This window comes from Terrapene carolina, unplaced genomic scaffold (genome assembly GCF_002925995.2).
Source record: "Terrapene carolina triunguis isolate 2854851 unplaced genomic scaffold, T_m_triunguis-2.0 Scaffold508, whole genome shotgun sequence".
Lineage (NCBI taxonomy): Eukaryota > Metazoa > Chordata > Testudines > Emydidae > Terrapene > Terrapene triunguis.
In genome coordinates, this window is record NW_020664859.1 from 1889989 (window position 1) to 1915650 (window position 25662).

The window sequence follows — 25662 nt, forward strand, 5'->3', positions numbered from 1 at the left end:
TGTTGGTCCTTTTTGCTGCTTTTCTCTGGGCTGGGGGTTGTCCCAATGCTGCAAAGAGGGTGTTCCCAAAGGAAGTTCCCAAAGGCGAGCAGGTGGGCAAGTGGTGAGTGGGCAAAGAGGCGAGCAGTGAGCCAGCAGGGGTTCTAGGGGTGAGCATGGGGGTTTCTGGCAGGGGAGGGAGAAGGTGAAAGGAGGTGAGTGGTGGGTGGGGGACTGACTAGGAGGGACGCAGCAAGCCAGCGGGGAGCTAGGGGGTGAAGAGGGGTGTGATGGTGGGGGTGAGCGAGGAGGAGGTAGGTCCTATTTTACTGCTGTGATCTGGTCACCCTATGTGTGCCGTTTCTTCCCCCACCCCACAAATCTTCCTTTTCGGCCCACAGCTGTTTCGGCGGGGCAGCGCTGGGGAAGGAGGGTTTGTTTCTGCGGGACGGGCGGCGTGGGGGGTTGTTTCCGCGGGGCTGGGCGGCATGTGTGTTGGGGGGGGGCTAGGCAGCACTGTGGGGGGCACAATTTTATATTCTTGCCTCAGGCGCAAAAATCGCTAGTTACGGCTCTGCTGGTGGTACTGCCTAAGCCTAAAGATTTAGGGGGGAATCCCTGGGGGGAGCTACCAGGGGAACCCCATGTGCCAGGTGCTCTGGGAAGAGTGCTGTGAGTTCTGCCTCTGCGCATGCAGGACACCGCCCCCCCCAATCTGCGCATGCCCAAAGCCGGAGGAAAAGGTGGGGCGAGGTCACATCTTTCACTGGACCAGAGTCTGTGGGCAGGAGAGACAAGCTCTCAAGCTGCACAAAACACTTCTCCGAGCCTGGGAAAGCCTCCAACGGCCCCGCGCGAGCTCGCAGCCCTGCTCGTCATCCCCACCCAACGTCACTTCCGCTCCCAGGAGAGTCAGGAACTACATCTCCCAGCCTGCGCTGGGGGGTGCTTCCGCCTTCGCCAGCCCAGGTAAGGGGGGGCCCTGGGGTTAGCCTCCCCCCACATCTCATCCCCATCAGCGATCCCGCCCGGCGCCCCCCTGGGCGCCTTCCGGTTTCTAAGGCGAAATCTCGTGTCCTGGGGGCGGAGCCTTGTCCCTGGCTGCCTGCGCTGCGGGGCCGTGGGCAGGGGCTGCTTGCTGGGCGGGGGGAGCCTCAGACCCGGGGTACGACCGCCTTTCCCCTTCCCCCCGGGTCTGACAAGCCGCCCTGCGTACTGCCCACCCCTCCCCGTGTACGGCCGACTACCCCCGTGACTTGCCCCTCCCTGTCTAGGGTGACCAGATGTCCTGATTAGGGACAGTCCTGATATTTGGGGCTTTTTCTTATGTAGGCACCTATTACCCCTCCCACACCCTGTCCCGATTTTTCACACTTGCTATCTGGTCATCTTACCTGGATCTGCCCCGGGTCCGACTGCCCCCCTGCCCACTTGTGGAACTGTCCCGAGCCTCTTCCCCACCCCCATCCTGCCTCCCCCGGCACCAGATTTTTCTGTTACAGTCGAGAACATCAGTGTGTGGGGGGATAGCTCAGTGGTTTTAGCATTGGCCTGTTAAACCCAGGGTTGTGAATTCAATCCTTGAGGGGACCATTTAGGAATATGGGGCAAATATCTATTGGATGATTTAATTGGTCCTGCCTTAAGTAGGGGGTTGGACTAAATGATTTCCTAAGGTCCCATCCAACCCTGATATTTTATGAATTGTGCTGTGAAATTATTTCCTGTTCTGACATGTCCCCCATTGCCCTTTTTGCCCTAACAGGCTGCAGCGCAACATCCACATTTCCCACCAGATCTTTCCATCCTTCCAGGGATCGGGGAAGGGAAATGGCTGCAGTGGAGCCAGTTGAGGTAGGGATTATCAGGGAGTTGCTGGTAGGTTCCCAATGGAGGGAGAAGGGCAGTAAATACAGATGAGGTTGGCATTTCTGGTTGGGTTGGTCTAAGAGGTGCCGGCTGGGGGAGGGGTTAGGAAATACTCAGGGTGCAGAAATGGAGGGGGGCAGAGTGATGACAAACCTGTTGGGATTTGTTTACTGTGAGGTCTAGATCCCAGCAACAGACCCATGGGGTTTGTAGGTGGGAATTTCCTAATTTGACAAACAAGCAAACATCCTGGACTGGGCTGAGAAAACTTACTAGACTCCAATACTGGAGCCTGAATCTATTAGCCAGAGGCTCCTGTGAGATATAAAGGGGAACCCACCAGTGATGTCCATGGAAGATACCCCATGCTGCCTGCTGGCAATGGGGAGAGTATTCTGATTCTCACCAAAGAGTTGTCCCTGATTCCTGCTGGGGGCTCCATCTCCTGTGTCAGCCTCTGGCTAGTAGGTGAGTGATGAATGTGAAGACCCCTGCCCCCTCTCTCTTTCTCCCCTCACCCCGATGCCTCCTAGCTGCTCTGATGGGATGGGGGTCAGACTATGCCGACAGCCTGCTTCCCAGAGCTTCCATGTGATTGGCGCTCCTCCCCTGTGAACGATGGGGTTGTCAGGAGGCTCTTGCTCTTTCAGGGGCTGGTGACCTTTGAGGAGGTGGCTGTGTATTTCACCAAGAAAGAGTGGGGTCTGCTGGACCCGGGTCAGAGAACCCTCTACAGAGACGTCATGCTGGAGAACTATGAGACTGTGAGCTCGCTGGGTAAGGATTCCTGTTCCCCCAGGTATTAGAAGGGGAAATGAAGAGTTAAGGTTCACAACATCTCACAATGCAACTCAACTGTGCCCTGTTTCAGTATCACCCCAACTGGCCAATGACAAACATTACCCTCACGCTACAGAATACTTTGGGAACAGAGCACAAGTGCAGTATAGCACAAAGTCTAACACCTCTTTGCTAAGGCAAAACTTAGGGTTAGGTCCAATGCAGGGAACAGAAGCTACTTACCCCTGGCCTGCACTCAAATACTGAGCCTGCTGTACACAGTCCATCTCAGACTTTTACAATGTTACCACCTTATTTGCCTTGCCTTCCAAGTCATTGCCTTCACTTACCCCTCACTGAGTCCTGGAGACCACTAGCATGTATGGCACCAGCCTGCTGACATTTCTCATGGCAAGAACACATCCTTGTGCACCTTTATTGGCACAACCTACAACACTCAGCACTGAAATGAGGAACATCTGTTCCTTCAGCTTTCACATGCACCTCTCTTCATGTCACAGTCCCAGCTCTGCCCTGCTGCTCCAACAATTCCCTCCACCATTCATTTAAAGCTGCAGCTGACACAGTGCATGTAGCTGGAGTGCATGCAGATAAATGCTGGTATTCAAATCTGTACAACGCAAACAATGGCATGTTCTCTTAGTCCTTCCTCCTATTGATTATTCATCAATACATTTGAAGGCCAGGAGATACTGTTAGGTCATCCGTCTGATCTTCTGTATAATATAGGCCATATGGTTTGGCCTATTTATCATTGTAGTGAGTGGAATACCTTGTATTTTGATGAAAATATCTTAGAAACATAGAAGATTAGGGTTGGAAGAGACCTCAGGAGGTCATCTAGTCCAATCCCCTGCTCAAAGCAGGACCAACACCAACTAAATCATCCCAGCCAAGGCTTTATCAAGCCGGGCCTTAAAAACCTCTAAGGATGCAGATTCCACCACCTCCCTAGGTAACCCATTCCAGTGCTTCAGGACCCTCCTAGTGAAATAGTGTTTCCTAATATCCAGCCTAGACCTCCCTGACTGCAACTTGAGACCATTGCTTCTTGTTCTGTCATCTACCACCACTGAGAACAGCATAGCTCCATCCTCTATGGAACCCCCCTTCAGATAGTTGAAGGCTGCTATCAAATCCCCCCTCACTCTTCTTTTCTGCAGACTAAATAACCACAGTTCCCTCAGCCTCTCCTCATAAGTCATGTGCCCCAGCCCCCTAATCATTTTCATTGCCTTCCGCTGGACTCTCTCCAATTTGTCCACATCCCTTCTGTGGGGGGGGACCAAAACTAGATGCAATACTCCAGGTGTGGCCTCACCGGTGCCAGATGGAGGGGAATAATCACTTCCCTCGATCTGCTGGCAGTGCTCCTACTAATACAGCTCAATATGCCGTTGGCCTTCTTGGCAACGAGGGCACACTGCTAACTTGTATCCAGCTTCTCATCCACTGTAATCCCTAGGTCCTTTTCTGCAGAACTGCTGCTTAGCCAGTTGGTCCCCAGCCTATAGCGGTGCATGGGATTCTTTCTTCCTAAGTGCAGGACTCTGCACTTCTCCTTGTTGAACCTCATCAGATTTCTTTTGGCCCATTATCCAGTTCATTAATAAAGATGTTGAACAAAACCAACCCCAGGAACAACCCCTGGGGCACTCTGGTTGATACCGGGTGCCAACTAGACATCGAGCCATTGATAACTACCCATTGAGCCCGACAATCTAGCCAGCTTTCTATCCGCCGTATAGTCCATTCATCCAATCCATACTTTTTTAAACTTGCTGGCAAGAATACTGTGGGAGACCGTATCAAAAGCTTTGCTAAAGTCAAGATATATCACATCCACTGCTTTCCCCAAATCCACAGAGCCAGTTATCTTATCATAGAAGGCAATCAGGTTGGTCAGGCATGACTTGCCCTTGGTGAATCCATGTTGACTGTTCCTGATCACCTTCCTCTCCTCCAAGTGCTTCAAAATGGATTCCTTGAGCAATTGCTCCATGATTTTGCTGGGGACTGAAGTTAGGCTGACCAGTCTGTAGTTCCTTGGGTTCTCTTTCTTCCCTTTTTAAAATATGGGCACTATATTTGCCTTTTTCCCAAACATCCCGGACCTCCTCCGATCACCACAAATTTTCAAAGATAATGGCCAATGGCTCTGCAATCACATCAGCCACCCTTGGATGCATTATACCCAAGTACTTGTGCACATCCAGCTTTTCTAAATAGTCCTTAACCAGCTCTTTCACTACTGAGGGCTGCTCACCTACTCCCCATACTGTGTTGCCCAGTGCAGCAGTCTGGGAGCTGACCTTGTCTGTGAAGACCGAGGCAAAAAAATCATTGAGTACTTCAGTTTTGTTCACATCATCTGTCACTATGGTGCCTTCCTCATTCAGTAAGGGTCCCACACTTTCCCTGACCACCTTCTTGTTGCTAACATACCTGTAGAAATCCTTCTTGTTATCCTTCACATAGCTGCAACTCCAGTTGTGCCTTGTCCTTCCTGATTACAAGCCCTGCATATTCTAGCAATATTTTTATACTCCTCTCTAGTCATCTGTCCAAATTTCCACTTCTTGCAAGCTTCCTTTTTGAGTTTAAGCTCACCGAAGATTTCACTGTTAAGCCAAGCTGGTCGCCTTCCATATTTGCTATTCTTTCTGCACTTCAGGATGGTTTGTTCCTGTGCCCTCAATAAAGCTTCTTTAAAATACAGCCAGCTCTCCTGGACTCCTTGCCCCCTCATATTAGCTTCCCAGGGGATTCTGCCCATTAGTTCCCTAAGCTCTGATCAATCATACCACTCTCTTACATACAATGCAACTCCTCCACCTTTCTTCCCATACCTTTCCTTCCTGAACAGTTTACATCCATGACAGTGCTCCAGTCATGTGAATTGCCCCACCAAGTTTTTGTTATTCCAGTCACATCATAGTTCCTTGATTGTGCCAGGACTTTCAATTCTTCCTGCTTGTTTCCCAGGCTTCTTGCATTTGTGTACGTGCACCTAAGATAACTAGCTGATTGCCCTCCTTTCTCAGTATGAATCAGGAGGCTTCCCGTCTTGTACCCTGCTCCTTGTGTTTCCTCCCGGTATCCCACTCCCCCACTCACCTCTGGGCTTAGGTCACCATCCCCTGATGAACTTAGTTTAAAGCCCTCCTCACTAGGTTAGCAAGCCTGCCTGTGAAGATGCTCTTCCCTCTCTTCATTAGGTGGATCCCATCTCCTCCTAGCAATCCTTCTTCCCGGAACAGCATCCCATGATCGAAGAATCCAAAGCCCTCGCTCCAACATCACCTGCATAACCACGCATTCACCTCCATAATTCGACGGTCCCTACCTGGGCCTTTTCCTTCAACAGGGAGGATGGATGAGAACATGACTAGCACCTCAAACTCCTTTATCCTTCTTCCCAGAGCCACGTACTCTGCAGTTCAAGGTCATTATTGGGAGTATCATTGGTGCTCATGTGGAGAAGTAGGAAGGGCAGAAAGGCATTCAGTCCTGCTTTGAAGAGTTCAAGAGAGAGAAAATTTGCCACTTCCCTGGGTAGATGGTTAACCTCTGCACCATCCTTACTGACCTAGTTCCAGTGACATTTGCCAGCTCCAGAGTTAGGGGGTAGAGGCTGAGTTAAGGTTGCATTGCAGGGGTGGTGTGTTAGTTTAGTTCTTCATTTCCTGGTTTTCAGAGGTTTTTACTTTCACCACTATACGCGTGCTGGAAGGGCATGAGGCAGCACACAGCAACCTTAACTCTGCTTTAATGTAGTTTATGGGCATTTTATTTCCTTGATCGCTCTTTAATGGACTTTTTTGCCACTGTGACTGTGTCTGCATTAGAGCTTTTGCCAGCAAGCTATGTCAGGTAGGGATGTGGGGTTTTTTGTTTTTTTTTCACACCAATAGCTGACAGAGCAGTGCTCTCAAAACTCTGAATTAGCTACCAGTCCAATATCTACATGTAAATTTGAGAGCACTTGAAAATAGTGTTCTTACGACAAATGTTGGTATCAAGGCAAGACTTTGAAGAGAAACTCCTGCAGAATGTAAGAAAAATCCACAACACACATTGTCAGACCGTTGTCAGTGATAGGGCTCAGACTCAAATGCATGATATAGCTCAGGTTTAATGGCCATAGCATGTCCTCTTGAGCCAATTAATTACTGAGATAACAGATGGCTGGAAGCTCTCTAGCTTTAAAAGACCTTCATCTTGCTGCACATGTGAATTTCAATATCTTTGACTCATCATTTGATGATGGTGTAGGGAGGAGAATTTGAGCTTTATTAGAAACTGGGGAACCTCTTGGGGAAGGAGGAGCCTATACAGGGAGGACGGGCTCCACCTAAACCAAAATGGAACCAGACTTCTGGCATGTAAAGTTAAAAAGTTCATAAAGAAGATATTAAACCGGGGTGGGCAAACTTTTTGGCCCGAGGGCCACATCGGGGTTGTGAAACGGTATGGAGGGCCTGGTAGGGAAGGCTGTGCCTTCCCAAACCTCCTGGTCCCCGTCCCCTCCCCCTCCCACTTCCTGCCCCCCTCAGAATCCCCAACCCATCCAACCCCCCCAGCTCCTTGTCCCTTGACCGTCCCCTCCTGGGACTCCCGCTCCTAACTGCCCCCTGGGACCTCACCCCCATCTAACACCCCTGCTCCCTTTCCCCTGACTGCCCTGACCCATATCCACACCCCTGCCCCTAACTGCCCCCCCGGGACCCCACCCCCCGCTCTCCCTCCCCCTGAACCTCCACCCCATCCAACTGCTCCCTGTCCCCTGACTGCCCCCTGTGACCTCCTGCCCCTTATCCAACCCCCCTACCCCAGCTCCCTGCTTGCCAGATCCAGCCACGCCTCTGCAACGCTCCCCGGCAGGAGCAGTGGGCCAGAGCGCTGACAGCGCAGCGCAGCAAGGTGAAGCGGCGGTGGCAGCAAGGGAGGGTCCGGGGGTAGCCTCCCCTTGCCGGGAGCTCAGGGGCCGGGCAGGACGGTCTCGCAGGACAGTTGTGGCCCGCGGGCTGTAGTTTGCCCACCCTGTATTAAACTAAGGGCTGGGGGAACTGCAATAGGTGTGAAGAAACAAATGATTTGGAAAGAGCCATCCTTTAAGGGAGGATCTCTTAATGAGGATTCTCTATATCCTATTAAAGAGGGGAGGACAGAAGTTCATAAAGTACAGGTAGTAGCTGAAGAGAAACTGTCACATGAAAGAGTCCTTCCTATTCAATTACATCAGATGAAGGCAGACAACTAAATATTGACAAAATTTATAAGTTCTTGTATACAGATGGAGAAAGGCTAAATTCTCAAATGAATGTACTTGAATGCCTGGTTTTAAATGAGGATATTGATATAATAGGCATTACTGGACTTGGTGGAATGATGATGATCAATGGGACATGGTAATATCACAATACAAAATATATAGGAATGACAGAATAGGTTGTGTTTGTGGTTTTACCCGCACAATCTAGGGCACCCCACCTCTACCCTACTGAGGGTTTGGGGTGTAAGACACCTATCGTTAGCCACGGGGCTCAGAAAGAAACCTGGTCAATTTAAGTGCCTGCCTTTTCCCACGGGGCTCAGGACTCTACGGACCTTTTCCCAGTGAAAGTTTCTTACCAAGCTGTGCTCTAAACATCTATTTATTAGCAACTTACACAGAACACAAATACCAAACAAATCTCTTATGCTCACCACTCCCAATATACAGACAAATTTCAGCCAATGGCCAGTCAGGATCCACCCATCTGGGGGTTCCCTGCCCCCATACACGTCATGGTCGTGTAGTGAGTACGATGTTTTGCAGCTTGTTGTACTGTAGTCTGAGGTTGATTCCCGGAGAACATTTTTCATTTACATTATATGGGTAAAACTAGCTACCGCCTTCAAATTTACTAAACATATCATTATCCTACACCCCTAGATAAGAAAGATTTTAACCAATTACACACTCCTCCTTCCTGACCACGTTTTTTAACATTGTATCTTTCACGCCCAAATTGTAACTTAGTTGTGACCATCTCTATTTGTGCAGATAACATAAAAATGATGGTCAGAGCTTATCTTACCATTTGTTGAGTCTCTTTCTGTATCCTCCCTAATTTCCCAGCGCCTGGGAATCTCTACTTTACAACCTGGTGGTTATAACTCTCTTCAGAGACATTCCTGAGGTGGGGGTGCTTTATCAGCAGCAGAACATTCTTTTTTTCAATTTTAAATAAATAAATAAATAAATTAATGGAGATATCCCATCTCCTAGAACTGGAAGGGACCTTGAAAGGTCATCGAGTCCAGCCCCCTGCCTTCACTAGCAGGACCAAGTACTGTTTTTGCCCCAGATCCCTAAGTGGCCCCCTCAAGGATTGAACTCACAACCCTGGGTTTAGCAGGCCAATGCTCAAACCACTGAGCTATCCCTCCCCCCTTTTTAGTTTTTAGTGGTGAACTCCCTGAGTTTCACCCAAGGCTAGTTTAATGTGGGGACGGGGGGATGATCAGGTCTCAGGCCAACAATGGGTAGTTGGCACTATATGTGAAAGAAAGCATAGAGTCAAATACAGTTTAAAAAAAAAGGAATGAATCAAACTGTGCCATACAGTCTCTATTGATAGAACATAAGAATGGCCATACTGGGTCAGACCAAAGGTCCATCCACCTCAGTATCCTGTCTACTGACAGCGGCCAATGCCAGGTGCCCCAGAGGGAGTGAACCTAACAGGTAATGATCAAGTGATCTCTCTCCTGCCATCCATCTCCACCCTCTGAGAAACAGAGGCTAGGGACACCATTCCTTACCCATCCTGGCTAATAGCCATGAATGGACTTAACCTCCATGAATTTATCTAGTTCTCTTTTAAACCCTGTTATAGTCCTAGCCTTCACAACCTCCTCAGGAAAGGAGTTCCACAGGTTGATGGTGTGTTGTAAAAATAAATACTTCCTTTTATTTGTTTTAAACCTGCTCCCCATTAATTTCATTTGGTGGCCCCTAGTTCTTATATTATGGGAACAAGTAAATAACTTTTCCTTATTCACTTTCTCCACACCACTCATGATTTTATATGCATCTATCATATCCCCCCTTAGTCTTCCCTTTTCCAAGCTGAAAAGTCCTAGCCTCTTTAAACTTTCCTCATATGGGACCCATTCCAAACCCATAATCATTTTAGTTGCCTTTCTCTGAACCTTTTCTAATGCCAGTATATCTTTTTTGAGATGAGACCACCACATTTGTATGCAGTATTAAAGATGTGGGCGTACCATGGATTCATATAAGGGCAATAAGATGTTCTCCATCTTATTCTTTATCCCTCTTTTAATGATTCCTAACATTCTGTTTGCTTTTTTGACTGCTGCTGCACACTGCGTGGACGTCTTCAGAGAACTATCCACAATGACGCCAAGACTTCTTTCCTGATTAGTTGTAGCTAAATTAGCCCCCATCATATTATGTGTATATAGTTGGGGTTATTTTTTCCAGTGTGCATTACTATACATTTATCCACATTAAATTTCATTTGCCATTTTGTTGCCCAATCACTTAGTTTTGTGAGATCTTTTTGAAGTTCTTCAGAGTCTGCTTTGGTCTCAACTATCTTCAGCAGTTTAGTATCATCTGCAAACTTTGCCACCTCACTGTTTGCTCCTTTCTCCAGATCATTTATGAATAAGTTGAATAGGATTGGTCCTAGGACTGACCCTTGGGGAACACCACTAGTTATCCCTCTCCATCCTGAAAATTTATCATTTATTCCTACCCTTCCCTCCCTGTCTTTTAACCAGTTCTTAATCCATGAAAGGTTCTTCCCTCTTATCCCATGACAACTTAATTTACGTAAGAGCCTTTGGTGAGGGACCTTGTCAAAGGCTTTCTGGAAATCTAAGTACACTATGTCCACTGGATCCCCCTTGTCCACGTGTTTGTTAACCCCTTCAGAGAACTCTAGTAAGGCATGATTTCCCTTTACAGAAACCATGTTGACTTTTGCCCAACAATTTGTGTTCTTCTATGTTGGGGGGAGGGATGGCTCAGTGGTTTGACCATTGGTCTGCTAAACCCAGGGTTGTGAGTTCAGTCCTTGAGGGGGCCACTTACGGATCTGGCACAAAATCAGTACTTGGTCCTGCTAGTGAAGGTAGGGGGCTGGACTCAATGACCTTTTGGGGTCCCTTCCAGTTCTATGAGATAGGTATATCTCCATATATTTATTTATGTGTCTGACAATTTTATTCTTTACTATTGTTTTAACTAATTTGCTCGGTACTGACGTTGGACTTACCAGTCTGTAATTGCCAGGATCACCTCTAGAACCCTTTCTAAATATTGGCGTTTGTCAGGGTTTCCTCCCCACTCGAACTCTGGGGTACAGATGTGGGGACCCGCATGAAAGACCCCCTAAACTTATTTCTACCAGCTTAGATTAAAAACTTCCCCAAGGCGCAACTCTTTCCTTGTCCTTGGATGAGTACTGCTGCCACCACCAAGTGAGTTAGACAAAGATTCAGGAAAAGAACCACTTGGAGTTTCTGTTTCCCCAAAATATCCCCCCAAACCCCTTCACCCCCTTTCCTGGGAAGGCTTGAGAGTAACCAAGGTGAGCACAGACCAGACCCTTGGGTTTTTAGGACACTAAAAACCAAATCAGATTCTTAAAAAACAGAACTTTATTATAAAGAAAAAGTAAAAGAAGCACCTTTGTAAAATCAGGATGGAAGGTAATTTACAGGGTAATCAGATTCAAAACACAGAGGATTTCCCCTCTAGGCAAAACTTTAAAGTTACAAAAACGGGGATAAACCTCCCTTTTAGCACAGGGGAAATTCACAAGCTAAAACAAAAGATAGTAATAGCAAGGAAATGCATTAGATTATTTCTGTAATATTGGATGCTTAGTTCAGATATGGCTTAGGGAGATGTATTTTCCCTGCCCTGGTTCCTTGATGATCTGAGGAAAAGTCCCAGATTGAGGTGCTGATAGGGGAGGTTTTGGAGCAAATTGATAATTTAAACATTAATAAGTCATCAGGACTAGATGGTATTGACCCAATAATACTGAAGGGACTCGTATATGAAAAGTTCAGAACTACTGACTGTGCTATGTACCTTACCACTGAACTCGGCCTCTGTACCAGATAACTAGGGGCAGCTAATGAAAATAATGTTTTTTTAAAAGTCTCCAGAGGCAATCCCAGCAATTAGTGAGCAGTAAGCCTAACTTTAATACCAGGCACATTTTTGAAACTATAGTAAATAATAGAATTATCAGACACAAAGGTGAGCATGATTTGTTGGGGAGGAGTCAACATGTCTTTTGTAAAGGGAAATCATACCTCACCAATCTATTAGAATTCTCTGGGGGGGTCAACAGAAGTGTGGACAAGGGTGATCCAGTGGCTATAGTGTACTTGGAATTTCAGACATCCTTTGATAAGGTCCTTCACCAAAGGGTCTTAAGAAATGTAGGCAGTCATGGGAAAGGAGGGAAGATCCTCTCATGGATCAGTAACTGATTAAAAGACAGGAAACAAAGGGTAGGAATAAATGGTCTGTTTTCACAGTGGAGAGAGGTAAATCGTGGGGTCCCCCAGGGATCTATACTAGGGCTATTGTTGTTCAACATATTCATAAATGAGGTGGAAACATGGGGAAATGAGGTGGCAAAGTTTGCAGATGATGCAAAATTACTCCAGCTAGTTAAGTCTAAAGCAAACTGAAGCGTTACAAAGGGCACTCACAATATTGGGTGACTGGGCAACAAAGCAGAGGAAGTTTAATATTCATAAATGCAAAGTAACACACATTGAAAAACACAATTCCAACTAGAGATACAAAAGTATGGTGTCTAAATTAGCTATTACCACTTAAGAAAGAAATGTTGGATTCATTGTGGATAGTTCTCTGAAAACATCCACTCAGTGTGCAGTGGCAGTCAAAATACATAACAGAACATTAGGAACTGTTCAGGAAGTGATAAGTAATAAGCTAGAAATATCATAATGCCACTATATAAATCCATGGTATGCCACACCTTAAATACTATATGCAGTTCTGGTCAGCCCATGTCAAAAAAGATATTAGAATTGGAAAAGGTGCAGAGAAGGACAACAAAAATGATTAGGGGTATGGTAAAACCCCCATATGAGGTCTATAAAGTCATGAATGGTGTGGAGGAAGTGGATAAGTGTTATTAATCCCTTCACATAACACAAGAACCAGGGGTCACCTGATTAAATTAATAAGCAGCAGATTGGGTGTCAAAGGATCTCAATGGGTTTAGCCCTGGTGGAAAGGATTGGGTCTGCACTGCAATAAAGTGACTAAGTGTTTTGCCATAGGAGAGCCTAGAACATGTCTCTGCAGGGAAAGAGCCTGGGGGAATGTGCTGTGAAATTCACTAAAACTGGTTATGAAATCTCTTCAGTCCACCTTCTTACCCTGACGGCCTGCAGAACGACATCCACATTTCACTCTGGATGGGCCCAGCCTCCTAGGGGACAGGGAAGGAAAATGGCTGCCTTGGAGCTGGCTCAGGTAGGGATTATCAGGGAGTTGCTGGTGGGTTCCCTCTGCACTGACGCGGCAGTAAACCCATAGAAGGTCGGAGCTTCTGGGAAGTTCAGTCTGAAGGTGGGAGGGGGCACAAAATCCACAGGCTGGAGAAAAGCAGGGGGGACAGGGTGTAACAAACCTGCTGGAATTTGTTTTAATTGGGGCTTAGGTTCTAGGAACAGGCCCATGGGGGTAGGGAGAGGAAACTGCCCGATTTATGGGACAGGAAACACCCCTTCAGACAGGGCTGGAGAAATTACCAGACTGCCAGTGCTGCAGCCTGAACCCACTGACCAGAGGCTGCTGGGAGGTATGAAGGGGCTTAGGGGAGATGCCCTATCCTCTCACTTCAGCTGATGGCAATGAGGAGGGTGTTTAGATTCCCACCAGGGAGCTGTCCCTGGGCACAGCTGGGGGCTCTGTGTCCTATATCAGCCTATGAGGCAAGAGAATATCCTCCCATGGCGAAGAGAGGGGAGGGACAAGGGCTCTCTTTCTCCCCTTACCCTAATGCCTACTGGCTGCTCTGAGCAGGGTGCAGATTGGACTCTGCTGACTGTGTGCATCCCAGAGCTTTCATTTGATGGACCCTGCACCCCTGTGAATTGTGGGGTTGTCAGTGGGGCAGCAGGTACTGAGTGTTGGACTCTTGCTCTTACAGGAGCCAGTAACCTTTGAGGAGGTGGCTGTGTATTTCACCAGGGAAGAGTGGGCTCGGCTGGACCCTGCTCAGAGAGACTTCTACTGGGACGTCATGCAGGAGAACTATGAGAATGTGACCTTGCTGGGTAAGGATTCCTGTCCTTTCCGGTATTAAAAGGGGAAATGAAGAGTTGAGGTTCATATCACCCCACAATGCAACTTCAACTCTGCCCTGTTTCAGCAACACATCAACATGCCAGTGACACACATACTAGCACTCTCCCCTCCCCTGCTAGAGAACACTTTGGGAACAGAGCACAGGAGCAGTATAGCACAAAGTCTAAGGTCTTCTCTTTGCAAAGGCAAAACTTGGGTTTAGATCTGGCATAAAGAACAGAAGTTGCCTATGCCTGGCCACCAACCAGCTCAGACTTGCGAAATGTTGCCACCACCCCTTTATTCCCCTCCCTCCCCCAAGGATTACTGCTGAGTCATTGCCTTCACTTACCCCTCACTGAGCCCTGTAAACAACTGACACGTATGCCACCAGAGTGCCGACAATCCCCCTCCCCTGGCAAGAATACACTCTTGTGCACTGTCACTGACACAACCTACAACACAGCACTGAAATGAGGCATAGTTGGTTTTTCAAGGTTCACATGCACCTCTTCATACCACAGTCACAGCTCTGCCAAGCTGCTCCAACTAATCCCTCCACCTTTCAGTTACAGCTACACCTGACACAGTGCACACAGTTGGGGGGCATGCAGATAAATGCTGGTATTCCAATCTGGGGAACACAACACAAACAATGACATGTTCTTAGTCCTTCCCCATAGATATTATTGATTCATCAATTAAAAGGCCAGGAGGGACTATTAGGTCATCTAATCAGACCTCCTGTACAACAGGCCATAGAATTTCATCCAGTTACTGCTGTACAGAGCTGAATACCTTGTGTTGGACTAAATCAGGGGTCAGCAAACTTCGACATGCAGCCCAGCAGGGTAATCTGCTGTCAGGCAATGAGACATTTTGTTTACGTTGACCGTCTGCAGGCACAGCTACCCGGAACTCCCAGATTATCAATCAGATTAGTACAGCACTATACAGAATACAGAAAGCAATAGATACTAGGCCTGCCAATTAATCAGTTAACTCAAGCAATTAACTCAAAACAAATTAACTTGATTAAAAAAATTAATCCTGATAATCCAGTTTAATTGCACTGTTAAATAATAGAATAACAATTTACATTAATTATTTTTCAATGTTTTTCTACAGTTTCAAATATATTGATTTCAATTACAACACCGAATACAAAGTGTACAGTGCTCACTTTATATTATTTTTTATTAGAAATATTTGTATTGTAAAAAAGATAAAAGAAATAGTATTTTTCAATTCAACTCATACAAGCACTGTAGTGCATTCTCTTTATCGTGAAAGTGCAACTTACAAATATAGGGTTTTTTCCTTACATAACTGCACACAAATAAAAAACGGTGTGCAACTTTAGAGCCTGCAAGTCCACTCAGTTGTATTTCTTGTTCAGCCTACCGCTAAGACAAACAAGTTTCTTTACATTTACAGGAGATAATGCTGCCTGCTTCTTATTTATAGTGTCACCTGAAAGTGCGAACAGGCATTCACGTGGCATTTTTATAGCTGGCGTTGCAAGGTATTTGTGTGCCAGATATGCTAAGCATTGGTATGCCCCTTCATGCTTTGGCCACCATTGCAGAGGACATGCTTCCAAGCTGATGATGGGTTCTGCTCAATAACGAGCCTTAATAGATACATTACCACCCTTTGTTGTAAGATTAAGAGCTGGATCTATGTCTCTCCTGCATCTGGAAGGAAAGCACAGTTCTCATTCCCCCAGCTAAATTCCCATATCAGTATCATTATATAGAGTTTTAGACAAAGGAAACCTCATTGCCAAGAATATTCTCTCAGAAAAATGTTCTGGTGTCCTTTCTATACATTCTCAGTTTACCTAAGAACATAAGAATGGCCCTACTGGGTCAGACCAAGGGTCCATCTAGCCCAGTATCCTGTCTTCCGACAGTGGCCAGTGCCAGGTGCCCCAGAATGAATGAACAGAACAGGTAATCATCAAGTGATCCATTCCCTCTCGCTCATTCCCAGCTCTGGCAAACAGAGGCTAGGGACACCATTCCTGCCCATCCTGGCTAATAGCCATTGATGGACTGGTTCTCCATGAATTTATCTAGTTCTCTTTTGAACCCTGTTATAGTCTTGGCCTTCACAACATCCTCTGGCAAGGAATTCCACAGGTTGACTGTGTGTTGTAAGAAGAAATACTTCCTTTTATTTGTTTTAAACCTGCTGCCTATTAATTTCATTTGGTTACTCCTAGTTCTTGTATTATGAGAAGTAGTAAACAACACTTCCTTATCTACTTTCTCTACACCAGTCATGATTTTGTAGATCTCAATTATATTTCCCCTTAGCTGTCTCTTTTCCAAGCCGAAAAATCCCAGTCTTATTAATCTCTCCTCATACGGATTTGTCATGTAGCTAAATGACACAGCTACGCTGGCAAAACTAAAATGAAAATCTGCATTTGGATTCGAGTACTTTAAAATATTTTTTCCCCAGAAATTTTGGCATCAAGGCAAATCTTCCAAAGGGAACCCCTATAAAATGTAAGAAAAAAGCTCAACGTACATTGTCTGAAAGCTGTAAATGGTAGGGCTCAAATTCAAATGTAGCTCCGGTTCAGCAAATGCCCCAGCATGTCCGCTAGAGACAACCAAATTCTGTGATAGCTGATTGCAAGAAACCCTCTGCTGTTAACAGAGCCTTATTCTTCCTACACATGTGCATTTCAATCTCTTTGATTAATCAGTTTGGCTCCTGCTGATCTGAAATTCCCAATTTTACACTTCACTTTTTCAATACTGCTTCCTCAGGGAGGCATTGGGTGCCCTGAACTAGCTGAGATAAATGCCAAGTGACTGTGATCCTTCAGGGACAATTAGAAGCTCACATTCATCCTAGGTGTGTGCAAATGTTGTGAGCATGGGGATTTTCTAAAATGGTTCTTTTTTGGAGGGAATCGGGGGGAATCTCAGGAACTCCTTGCTCAAATAACACCTAATTTAAACTACGAACTGTACCCTGCATGCCCACAGAGAGTAGCAAATGTCATGATAATACAAGAACACTTCTGCATTTCAGAGCCATTCAAATAGTCAACTTTTAAACTGAAAGTAGGGCTCACCATAACTGTGGCAGAGCTGGTGCTCTGCTATAACCTACATATAATACAGAGCAGCTCAACTCCAATGCAGGGGTTTGGAGAAACAGGACTAAGGGTTTGTATACTCATCAAATGCTACAGCCGCAGTGCTGCAGCTGTGCTGCAGTAGCACTTCAGTGTAGAAATTAACTAGAGCGATCGTAGGACTTATCCTATCACCATAATGAATCCACCTACCCAAGAGGAGCTAGCTAGGATGATGGAAGAATTCTTCCATTGACCTAGTGCAGTGTATGCTGGGGGTTAGGTTGGCTTAATTATGTCACTCAGGGGTGTGGATTTTTCACCACCCGCCCAGAATGATGGGTCAACTTAACATTAGAATGGCCCAAGGGCAAGTGGGGAGGGTGGGGTTAGTGGAGGAAAGGGGGTGGTTTGGGGGGGATCTAGAGCTGCAGGGGATCCCAGCCTATTATGAGAGAATCCCTGCCCAATCCCTATTGCTGTAGAGCAGGGGTCGGCAACCTTTCAGAAGTGGTTGTTCACTTATTCACTTTAACTTAAGGTTTTGCGTGCTGGTAATACATTTTAAAGTTTTTTAGAAGGTCTCTCTCTATAAGTCTATAGAGGTGTATGGGGTTGTCAGGGAGGGGTAGTACCTCTGATGGGGGAGCAGTCGTACTCCTAGGAGTAGCTCATCCACTTTGGTCCCCACTTGACACCCAGCTCTCACCTGTGGCTCCAAGTAGCTGTCAGCATGCGACAGCGGCCACACCCCGGAGACCGTCTCGACAGGCGGGCTAAACCAGGTGAGGGTAGCTGATGAGTATGAGACTCTCGGTGAGTCAGGGCCTGTCTACCCATTGCATGCGAAGGCTGGATCCGGCTGACTGAGGCAACCTGGTTCAATGGTCAGGAAGGCGTGACAGCAAGCGTTGTGGAACGCTTAAGAGCACGACAAGACACGTAGGCGTCCTGGTCATCCACTGCGCCCTGTCCTATCTCCAGCCGTCTCGACTTCTGTCCTGCCACTGGATACAGATAGGAACTGGGAAGAGAGAGTGAGGCTGACGTTGCGCAACTCTCCCTCACTTTAATCCAATTCACGCGCAAGTCTCGACATCATATCATATTATATCACATCATATCAAGTCCTGTGGCGATGGGCGAGCGACGAAGCAGCAGGTGTGGATACACTGGGAGCTGTAGCCGCGGACCTGCACATAGTGGTCGTTCCTCACTGACCGAAGCAGCAGTGGAGCTCGGCATCTTCTTGAGCGACTGAGCAGCCCTATTCAGGATTGCACTGCTCACCTCCGTAGAACGAGGAGGGGGCTAGAAAAGGTGCCCTAAACATTGCCTGCTTCACCTTACCCTGGCCAGCACACCGCGGCTGGTGGGGATCCCATAAAAGCGGTCGAACAAAAACAAAACTTAGAGTGACACCGATCACTATTGGCACATGGAATGTGTGCACGTTACTGGACAACATCACGGCAGACAGACCGGAGAGAAGAACAGCACTTGTCGCTAGAGAGCTCGCACGCTACAACATTGACATTGCAGCCCTTAGCGAAACTCGCCTTGCTAATGAAGGACAGCTATCCGAGTCAGGTGGTGGCTATACATTCTTCTGGAGTGGCCACAGCAGTGATGAGCGTCGCGAATCTGGAGTTGGCTTCGCCATCAAGAATCATCTTGTTCGGAAACTTGCCAGGTCCCCCAAGGGTATGAATGACCGACTCATGACAATGCAGCTTCCGCTTCAAAAAGGAAAACAAGCTACTTTGATCAGCGCATATGCTCCTACAATGACCAACCCAGAGGATGTGAAGGATAAATTCTATGAAGAACTAGATACTCTGCTATCGTCAGTGCACCGCACAGACAAGCTGATTCTGCTTGGCGATTTTAATGCAAGAGTCGGATGCGATGCCGCAGCCTGGGAAGGAGTCATCGGGGAAAAATGGAGTGGGAAAGTGCAACAGCAATGGCCTGTTACTGCTGAAAACTTGTGCAGCACATGGCCTTCTGATCAGCAATATGGTCTTTCGCCTTCCTACCCGCAACAGGACTTCGTGGATGCATCCCTGTTCCAAGCACTGGCATTTGATAGATTATGTCATCATCAGGAGAAGGGACAGACAAGATGTCAGGGTTACAAAAGCTGTGTGTGGCGCTGACTGTTGGACGGATCACAGGCTCATAGTATCCAAAATGAAGCTCCGTATCATGCCGAAGAGACGACCACAAGGCTGTAAGGCTTTCAAAAGGATCAACGTGTCGAAGCTGAAGAACAGCCGCATCACTGAAAATCTAGCGGAAGACCTAGAGAATGAGCTTGCTGATCTTCGTATTGAGGATGACGCTGAGAAAGACTGGGAGCGATTCCGTAACACTGTCCATACAGCTGCATCGAAGGTATTGGGGCCCTCCACATGCAGGCGGCAAGACTGGTTTGACGAAAATGATGCAGAAATCCAGGCCTTACTTGCTGAGAAGCACCGCCTGCATCATGCATATCAAAACGATCCATCCTCGGCGGCAAAGAAGACCGCCTTTATCAACGTTCGCAGAACAGTATAGAACCGATTGCGCAAAATGCGGGACTTGTGGTTGAGCGCCAAAGCAGATGAAATACAGGCATATGCGGACAGGAACAACTTTAAGCAGTTTTATGAAGCCCTTAACACACTCTATGGTCCACAGTCTTCTGGGAGCTTTCCCCTCCTGAACTCTGATGGTACTGTGCTCCTTACAGAGAAGACGCAGATTCTCCAGAGATGTGCTGAACACTTTGAAGCAATTCTCAATCGCCCCTCAGTCATCAATGATGAAGCCATTGACAAGATGCCCCAAGTTCCAGTCAATGACTCCATGGATGCTTCACCAGAAGAGGACTAAGTGAAGAAAGCTATCAATCAGCTGTCAAGTGGCAAAGCCCCAGGGTCAGATGCCATACCAGCAGAGGTGTACAAAGTCGGTGGACCCGTGCTGCTACGGAAACTCACTGAGCTGTTTCAGTCCTTCTGGGGGCAGGGAACCATTCCACAGGAATTTAGAGACGCGTCCATCTTGCACCTCTATAAGAGGAAGGGCAATCGCCAGGTATGCGACAATCACCGTGGAATCTCGCTGCTTTCTACAGCGGGGAAAGTTCTTGCACGGGTTCTGTTGAACCGATTGATTACTCACCTGGAGAAGGGCTTACTGCCAGAATCACAGTGTGGCTTCCACAAAGGTCGTGGGACTATTGACATGATCTTTGCTGTGCATCAGCTACAGGAGAAATGTCAAGAGCAGAATCGTGAACTCTACACAACTTTTGTGGACCTCACAAAAGCATTTGACTCTGTCAGTCGCCAGGGCCTGTGGAGGATCATGTCGAAATTTGGCTGTCCAGACAGATTTATACGAATGGTACGTCAATTTCATCACGGTATGATGGCTCGTATCCTGGATGACGGTGAAACATCTGAGGCCTTCCCAGTCACCAACGGCGTCAAGCAAGGGTGTGTTTTAGCACCCACTTTGTTCAGCATGATATTCTCTGCCACTCTGACTGATGCCTTTCAACACTGCACTGAAGGAGTAGGCCTGAAGTATAGAACTGATGGGAAATTATTCAATCTGAGGCGACTGCGTGCCATCACCAAGGTGAAGGAAACTGTACTTCGAGACTTTCTCTTTGCCGATGATTGTGCTCTGAATGCTAGTACTGAGCCAGAAATGCAAGCCAGTATGGACAAGTTTTCAACTGCATGCAATAACTTCGGTCTCACTATTAACATCAAGAAGACTGAGGTCATGCACCAGCCAGCTCCCCACGCTCCGTACTCAGAACCGTCCATCACTGTAAATGGACAGAGACTTCAGACAGTGGACCACGTCACGTACCTGGGCAGTACCCTTTCCCGAGCAGTGTCAATCGATGATGAAGTAAACTGCAGAATTGCTAAAGCCAGCTCTGCATTTGGCCGATTGCGCTTCAATGTTTGGGAATGTCGAGGGATCAGCCTATCAACGAAGCTGAAGGTCTACCGAGCAGTGGTGCTTCCAACTCTGCTGTACGCCTGCGAGACGTGGACTGTCTATCGGAGTCATGCACGAAGGCTCAATCACTTCCATATTTCCTGTCTGCGAAAGCTTCTAAAAATCAGATGGCAGGACAAAGTGCCCGATACTGATGTCCTTACTAGAGCCAGTCTGCCGTCAGTTCACAGATTGCTGTTGAGAGCCCAGACCAGGTGGGCCGGACATGTTGTGAGAATGTCAGATGAACGCATTCCTAAACAGCTCTTCTATGGAGAACTCACTCAGGGAAAGCGCTCCCATGGAGGACAAAAGAAGCGATTCAAGGACACACTGAAGACCTCTTTGAAGTCCTTCGAGATCAACACCGCCACATGGGAAACCTTCGCACTGAACCGTTCAGCATGGCACAGCCTCATTCACACAGGCAGTAATACCTCTGAGGCGAGGCGTATTGCTGAGGCTGAAAAAAAGCGTGAGCTGCGCAAGTCCAGAGCTGCTCGTACATCATCGACAGTGCCATTACATGTTTGCCCGACGTGTGACAGGACGTTCCACGCCTGAATCGGACTGATCAGTCATCTTCGGACGCACAAAGCCCGGTCATCGAAAGAATGAGTTGTTGAGGTCTTCATCGATAACAATGGACGAACATCATCATATTATACAACTAAACTATTGTTGTATGTAAAGTAAACAAGGTTTTCAAAATGTTTAAGAAGCTTAATTTAAAAGTAAATTAAAATGCTGATCTTACGCTGCCGGCCCACTCAGCCCGCTGCTGGCCTGGGGTTCCGTTCACCTAGTTCGGCAGCTGGCTGAGCAGGGCCTGCGGGACCCTGGCTGGCAAGGGGCTGGCAGCCGGGACCCCAGACCGGGGGTGCAGGTGGGAATGTGGGGGGTGGTGGTGCAGGAGCTCCCGTTTGGTGCTCATGGTGGGGATGTGGGGGGGTGCAAGAGTCAGGGCATGGGGTGTGGAGGGGCTGGGCATGTGTGGGGGGTGCAGGAGTCAGAACGGGGGCTGGAGGTGTGTGAGGGGGTGCAGGGGTCAGGGCAGAGGGCTGGGTATGTGTGGGGGGTGCAGGAGTCAGGGCAGAAGGCTGTGTGTGTGTGGAGGGGATGCAGGGGTCAGAGCAGAAGGCTGTGTGTGTGGGGGTGTAGGGGTTAGGGCAGAAGGCTGTGTTGGGGAGGGTTCAGGGGTCAGGGCAGCGGGCTGGGGTGTTCGGCTCGTGGGGGTGCTCATGGCAGGGGGCTGGAGGGGATATGCCCCGTCCCCACCCCCTTCTCTGCCTCCTCTCTGGAGCAGTGAGCACACTGCGGCTCTGCTCTCCCCCTGGCAAGGGCGATCAGCTGATCGGTGGGAGGGAGGGAGAGGGGGAGGGGCAGGAAAGCACCACGCTGGGGGAAGAAGCGGGGGAGAGGGAAGCTTGGCTGCCAGCAGGACCAAGCTTCTGCCTCCTGCCCCCGCAGGAGAGATTGGTGGGCGAGGGGGCTGAGTGGGGCCAGGACCCCGGCAAGCAGCAGCGTGCCATCAAAAATCGGCTCGCGTGCTGTCAGTTGCCGACCCCTGCTGTAGAGCTTGCACTCCATTCTAATCAGAGTCCACTTTCTCTTAGTTTTACATATTGTCAAATATGATTCCCATTCTTCGCTCTCCACTATTCAGTGCCTTCCCCCCCCACCATACACCTCTTCCCTACAAACTGACCGCAGACACCATTTCTGATTCCTTACATTCCTCCCAGTCACAAGGTGACTCCTTCCCTGGCATAAATGTGCATTTTCTTGGTGATGTCATAGGCTGGTAATGAAACTTCTGAGGACTACCGCTCCCCCGCCCCCACTACTTGCAGCAGCCACAGTCTCTCTTCTCTGCAGGCTCCTTGAATATTTGAGTCAGTCCCTCTTGTGATCACATGATCTTATTCTTTTCATAGTCTCCTTTTCCAGAGGAATTAATCTGTTACTACTGGAGTTAAAATATCTAATTCCCCAACCTCATCCTAGGTACTTCAGGAACTAGTTGGGGCAATCTCAGAATCATTAACAATTATCTTTGAGAACTCATGGAGGACAGATGAGCTCCCATAGGACTGGTTAAGGACAAATTCAGTACCTGTCTTTAAAAAGGGGAGCAAAGAGGACCTGAGAGGCCTAACTTCGACAGCTGGAAAAATACTGGAACATATTATGAAACAATCAGTTTGTCAGCACCTGGAAGATAATAGCATTATGATCAGTAGTCAGCATAGATTTGTCAAGAACAAATCATGCCAAATCAATCATAATTTCCTTCTTTGACAGTGTTATTGGCCTAGGGTAGTACAGGGAAGCAGCAGATTTGCTATATCTTAATTTTAATATGTCTTTTGACACAGTCCCATATGCCATTCCCATAGGGAAACTAGGGAAATCTGGTCTAGATGAAATTATGATGAAGTGGGTACAAAGCTGATTGAAAGACCGTACCCAATTTTAATCTACAGCAAGGGTGATTTAGGTTAGATCCGAGGGGGGGGAAATGTGACTACAAGGGTAGTTAAGCTCTTGAATAGGATTGTGGAATCCCCATAATTGGATGTTTTTAAGAACAGCTTAGACAAACGTCTATCAGGGATGGTCCAGGTTTACTTGTTCCTGCCTCATGCATGGGCTGTGTGACGGGGTCGGCGTACCCCGCACTAGCTCAGACAGGGTTAGGCCCCAGGGGTTGACAGCGGAAGTCCCGCCTCCCTGGCAAGACTGGGCATGCTCCAAGTGCTCTAGTAGTATAAAGGGAGGGAGACTGGCTTATTCTGGGCTGGAGGCCGCAGGGGAAGGACCTGCTGGGGAAGCTCCTGCGGAGGGCCAGCCACAGCCTCTGACCACGCCGGGAATCGCAGCCGTCAAGAGCCCGCCTGCACCCTGGTGACTGGCGGAGACCCTGGAGATGACTGGACCTGCTGAACACAGGGGAATTGACGTCTCATGGGAAACTCCATCACAGACTCAGGTAGGAAGTGACCCAGGGAGGGTGTCGGAGCGGTACCTCCCACCCAGGGAAACTCAGCGTGTTTCGGCAGGACCCCCCCCGCTGAGTCAGTGGCAAGCATCTACGCCACTGTTAGGGCCCTGGGTCGGGGCCCGGTGGAGTCGGGTGGGCCCGGGCCCCCCTACCAGGGTAGCCACACCCCAATGCTATAGACTCTGGCCACTAGGCCACGCTACCCTGCACAAAAGGGTTGCTTTTTGGACTCCGGCCGTTGGCCACGCTGCCCTGCAACAAAGGGAGCACTATAGACTCCGGCCGCTAGGCCACGCTGCCCTGCACCCAAGGGTGTCGCTATAGACTGTGACTGATAGTCCACGCTGCCCTGACCCCACGAGCGTGGACCGTCACACGTGGTGGAGAATGTGGGCATCGCCCGGGACCTGCTGAAAGGTCCAGTGCAAGGAATCTAGACGGCGGAAGCCCCACCGCCATCTAAGATGGATACAGAGAAGCTTCTAAAGTGGTTGCTGGAGAATCAGCAAGAGCAGGCCGCCCAACAGCGACAGCAGCAGGCTCACGTGATGCAGCAGATGGCCAGCCAGCACCAGTTGCAGATGACCCAGCACCAGGAACAACAGCAGCAACTCCTTTGAGAGCTGGCTGCCCAGCAACAATTGCAACAGGAACTCCTAGTCCAACAAGTGGCAACTCTACTGCGCCCACTGGGAGCTCCAGCCCCCACACCTACAGGAGCGGGATCTGGGGAGGCTCCGGTGGGGCTGCCAGTTCGCCTCACTAAGATGGGACCAGATGACGACCTCGAGGCATTCCTGGTCACGTTCGAACGGGTCGCCACCGCTGCTCGGTGGCCCCCAGAACACTGGGCCACCATGCTAGCCCCTTATTTGACAGGACAGGCACAGACGGCCTACCGTAACCTTGAGCCCCGAGAGGCCTTGGAGTACTCCCGGGTGAAAGCGGCCATTTTAGACCAGACTGGCATTACTGAGATGTACTGCCAGCGCCTATGTAAAGAACAGTATCTTCCTGGGGCTAGGCCTCGGGCCGTGGCCCAGCGGGTACGGGACCACTGTTGGAGATGGTTGGAGCCAGAAGGCTTGACTGCGCCTCAGGTGGCGGAGATGGTGGCGCTCGAACAGTTCACCCAGATCCTCCCGGCAGGAGGGAAAGCATGGGTGCAGCGTCACCGGCCGGCATCCTTGTCAGCAGCCGTGCAACAAAGGCAGCACTATAGACTCTGGCCGCTAGGCCACGCTACCCTTCGCCAAAGGGTTGCTTTATGGACTCCGGCCGTTAGGCCACGCTGCCCTGCACCCAAGGGTGGCGCAATAGACTCTGGCCGCTAGGCCACGCTGCCCTACACCGCACGGTGTCGCTATCGACTGTGACTGATAGTCCATGCTGCCCTGACCCCAAGAGCGTGGACCATCACAGGCTGGATTAAACGACCTCTCCAAGTCCCTTCCAGCCCCACATTTCTGTGGTTCTATCATTCTAAAACTTTTCATGCTCCTTTCCATTACACCTGACTTGCTATATTCCCTAACTTCTCAA

The 25662-nt window shown here is 48.5% G+C and overlaps 1 protein-coding gene across 1 annotated transcript; it reads left to right on the plus strand.

Moving 5' to 3' along the window:
* The first annotated feature begins 816 nt into the window (after nt 1–816).
* LOC112106829 (zinc finger protein 560-like) lies at nt 817–14596 on the plus strand. Its single transcript, XM_029913177.1, has 6 exons — nt 817–948; nt 1745–1833; nt 2499–2625; nt 13086–13195; nt 13875–13987; nt 14581–14596. The coding sequence occupies exons 2-6, from the start codon at nt 1810–1812 to the stop codon at nt 14594–14596; spliced, it is 390 nt and encodes a 129-aa protein (XP_029769037.1). The 5' UTR covers nt 817–948; nt 1745–1809.
* The last annotated feature ends 11066 nt before the right edge of the window (nt 14597–25662 follow it).

What these genes read in the sequence shown, in the direction of transcription:
- LOC112106829 (XM_029913177.1), top strand. Translation starts at nt 1,810, where the DNA reads ATGGCTGCAGTGGAGCCAGTTGAG. An exon ending in TGAGACTGTGAGCTCGCTGG is followed by an intron (nt 2,626 to 13,085) that starts GTAAGGATTCCT and finishes AAATCTCTTCAG; the next exon opens with TCCACCTTCTTACCCTGACG. An exon ending in CTGCCTTGGAGCTGGCTCAG is followed by an intron (nt 13,196 to 13,874) that starts GTAGGGATTATC and finishes TTGCTCTTACAG; the next exon opens with GAGCCAGTAACCTTTGAGGA.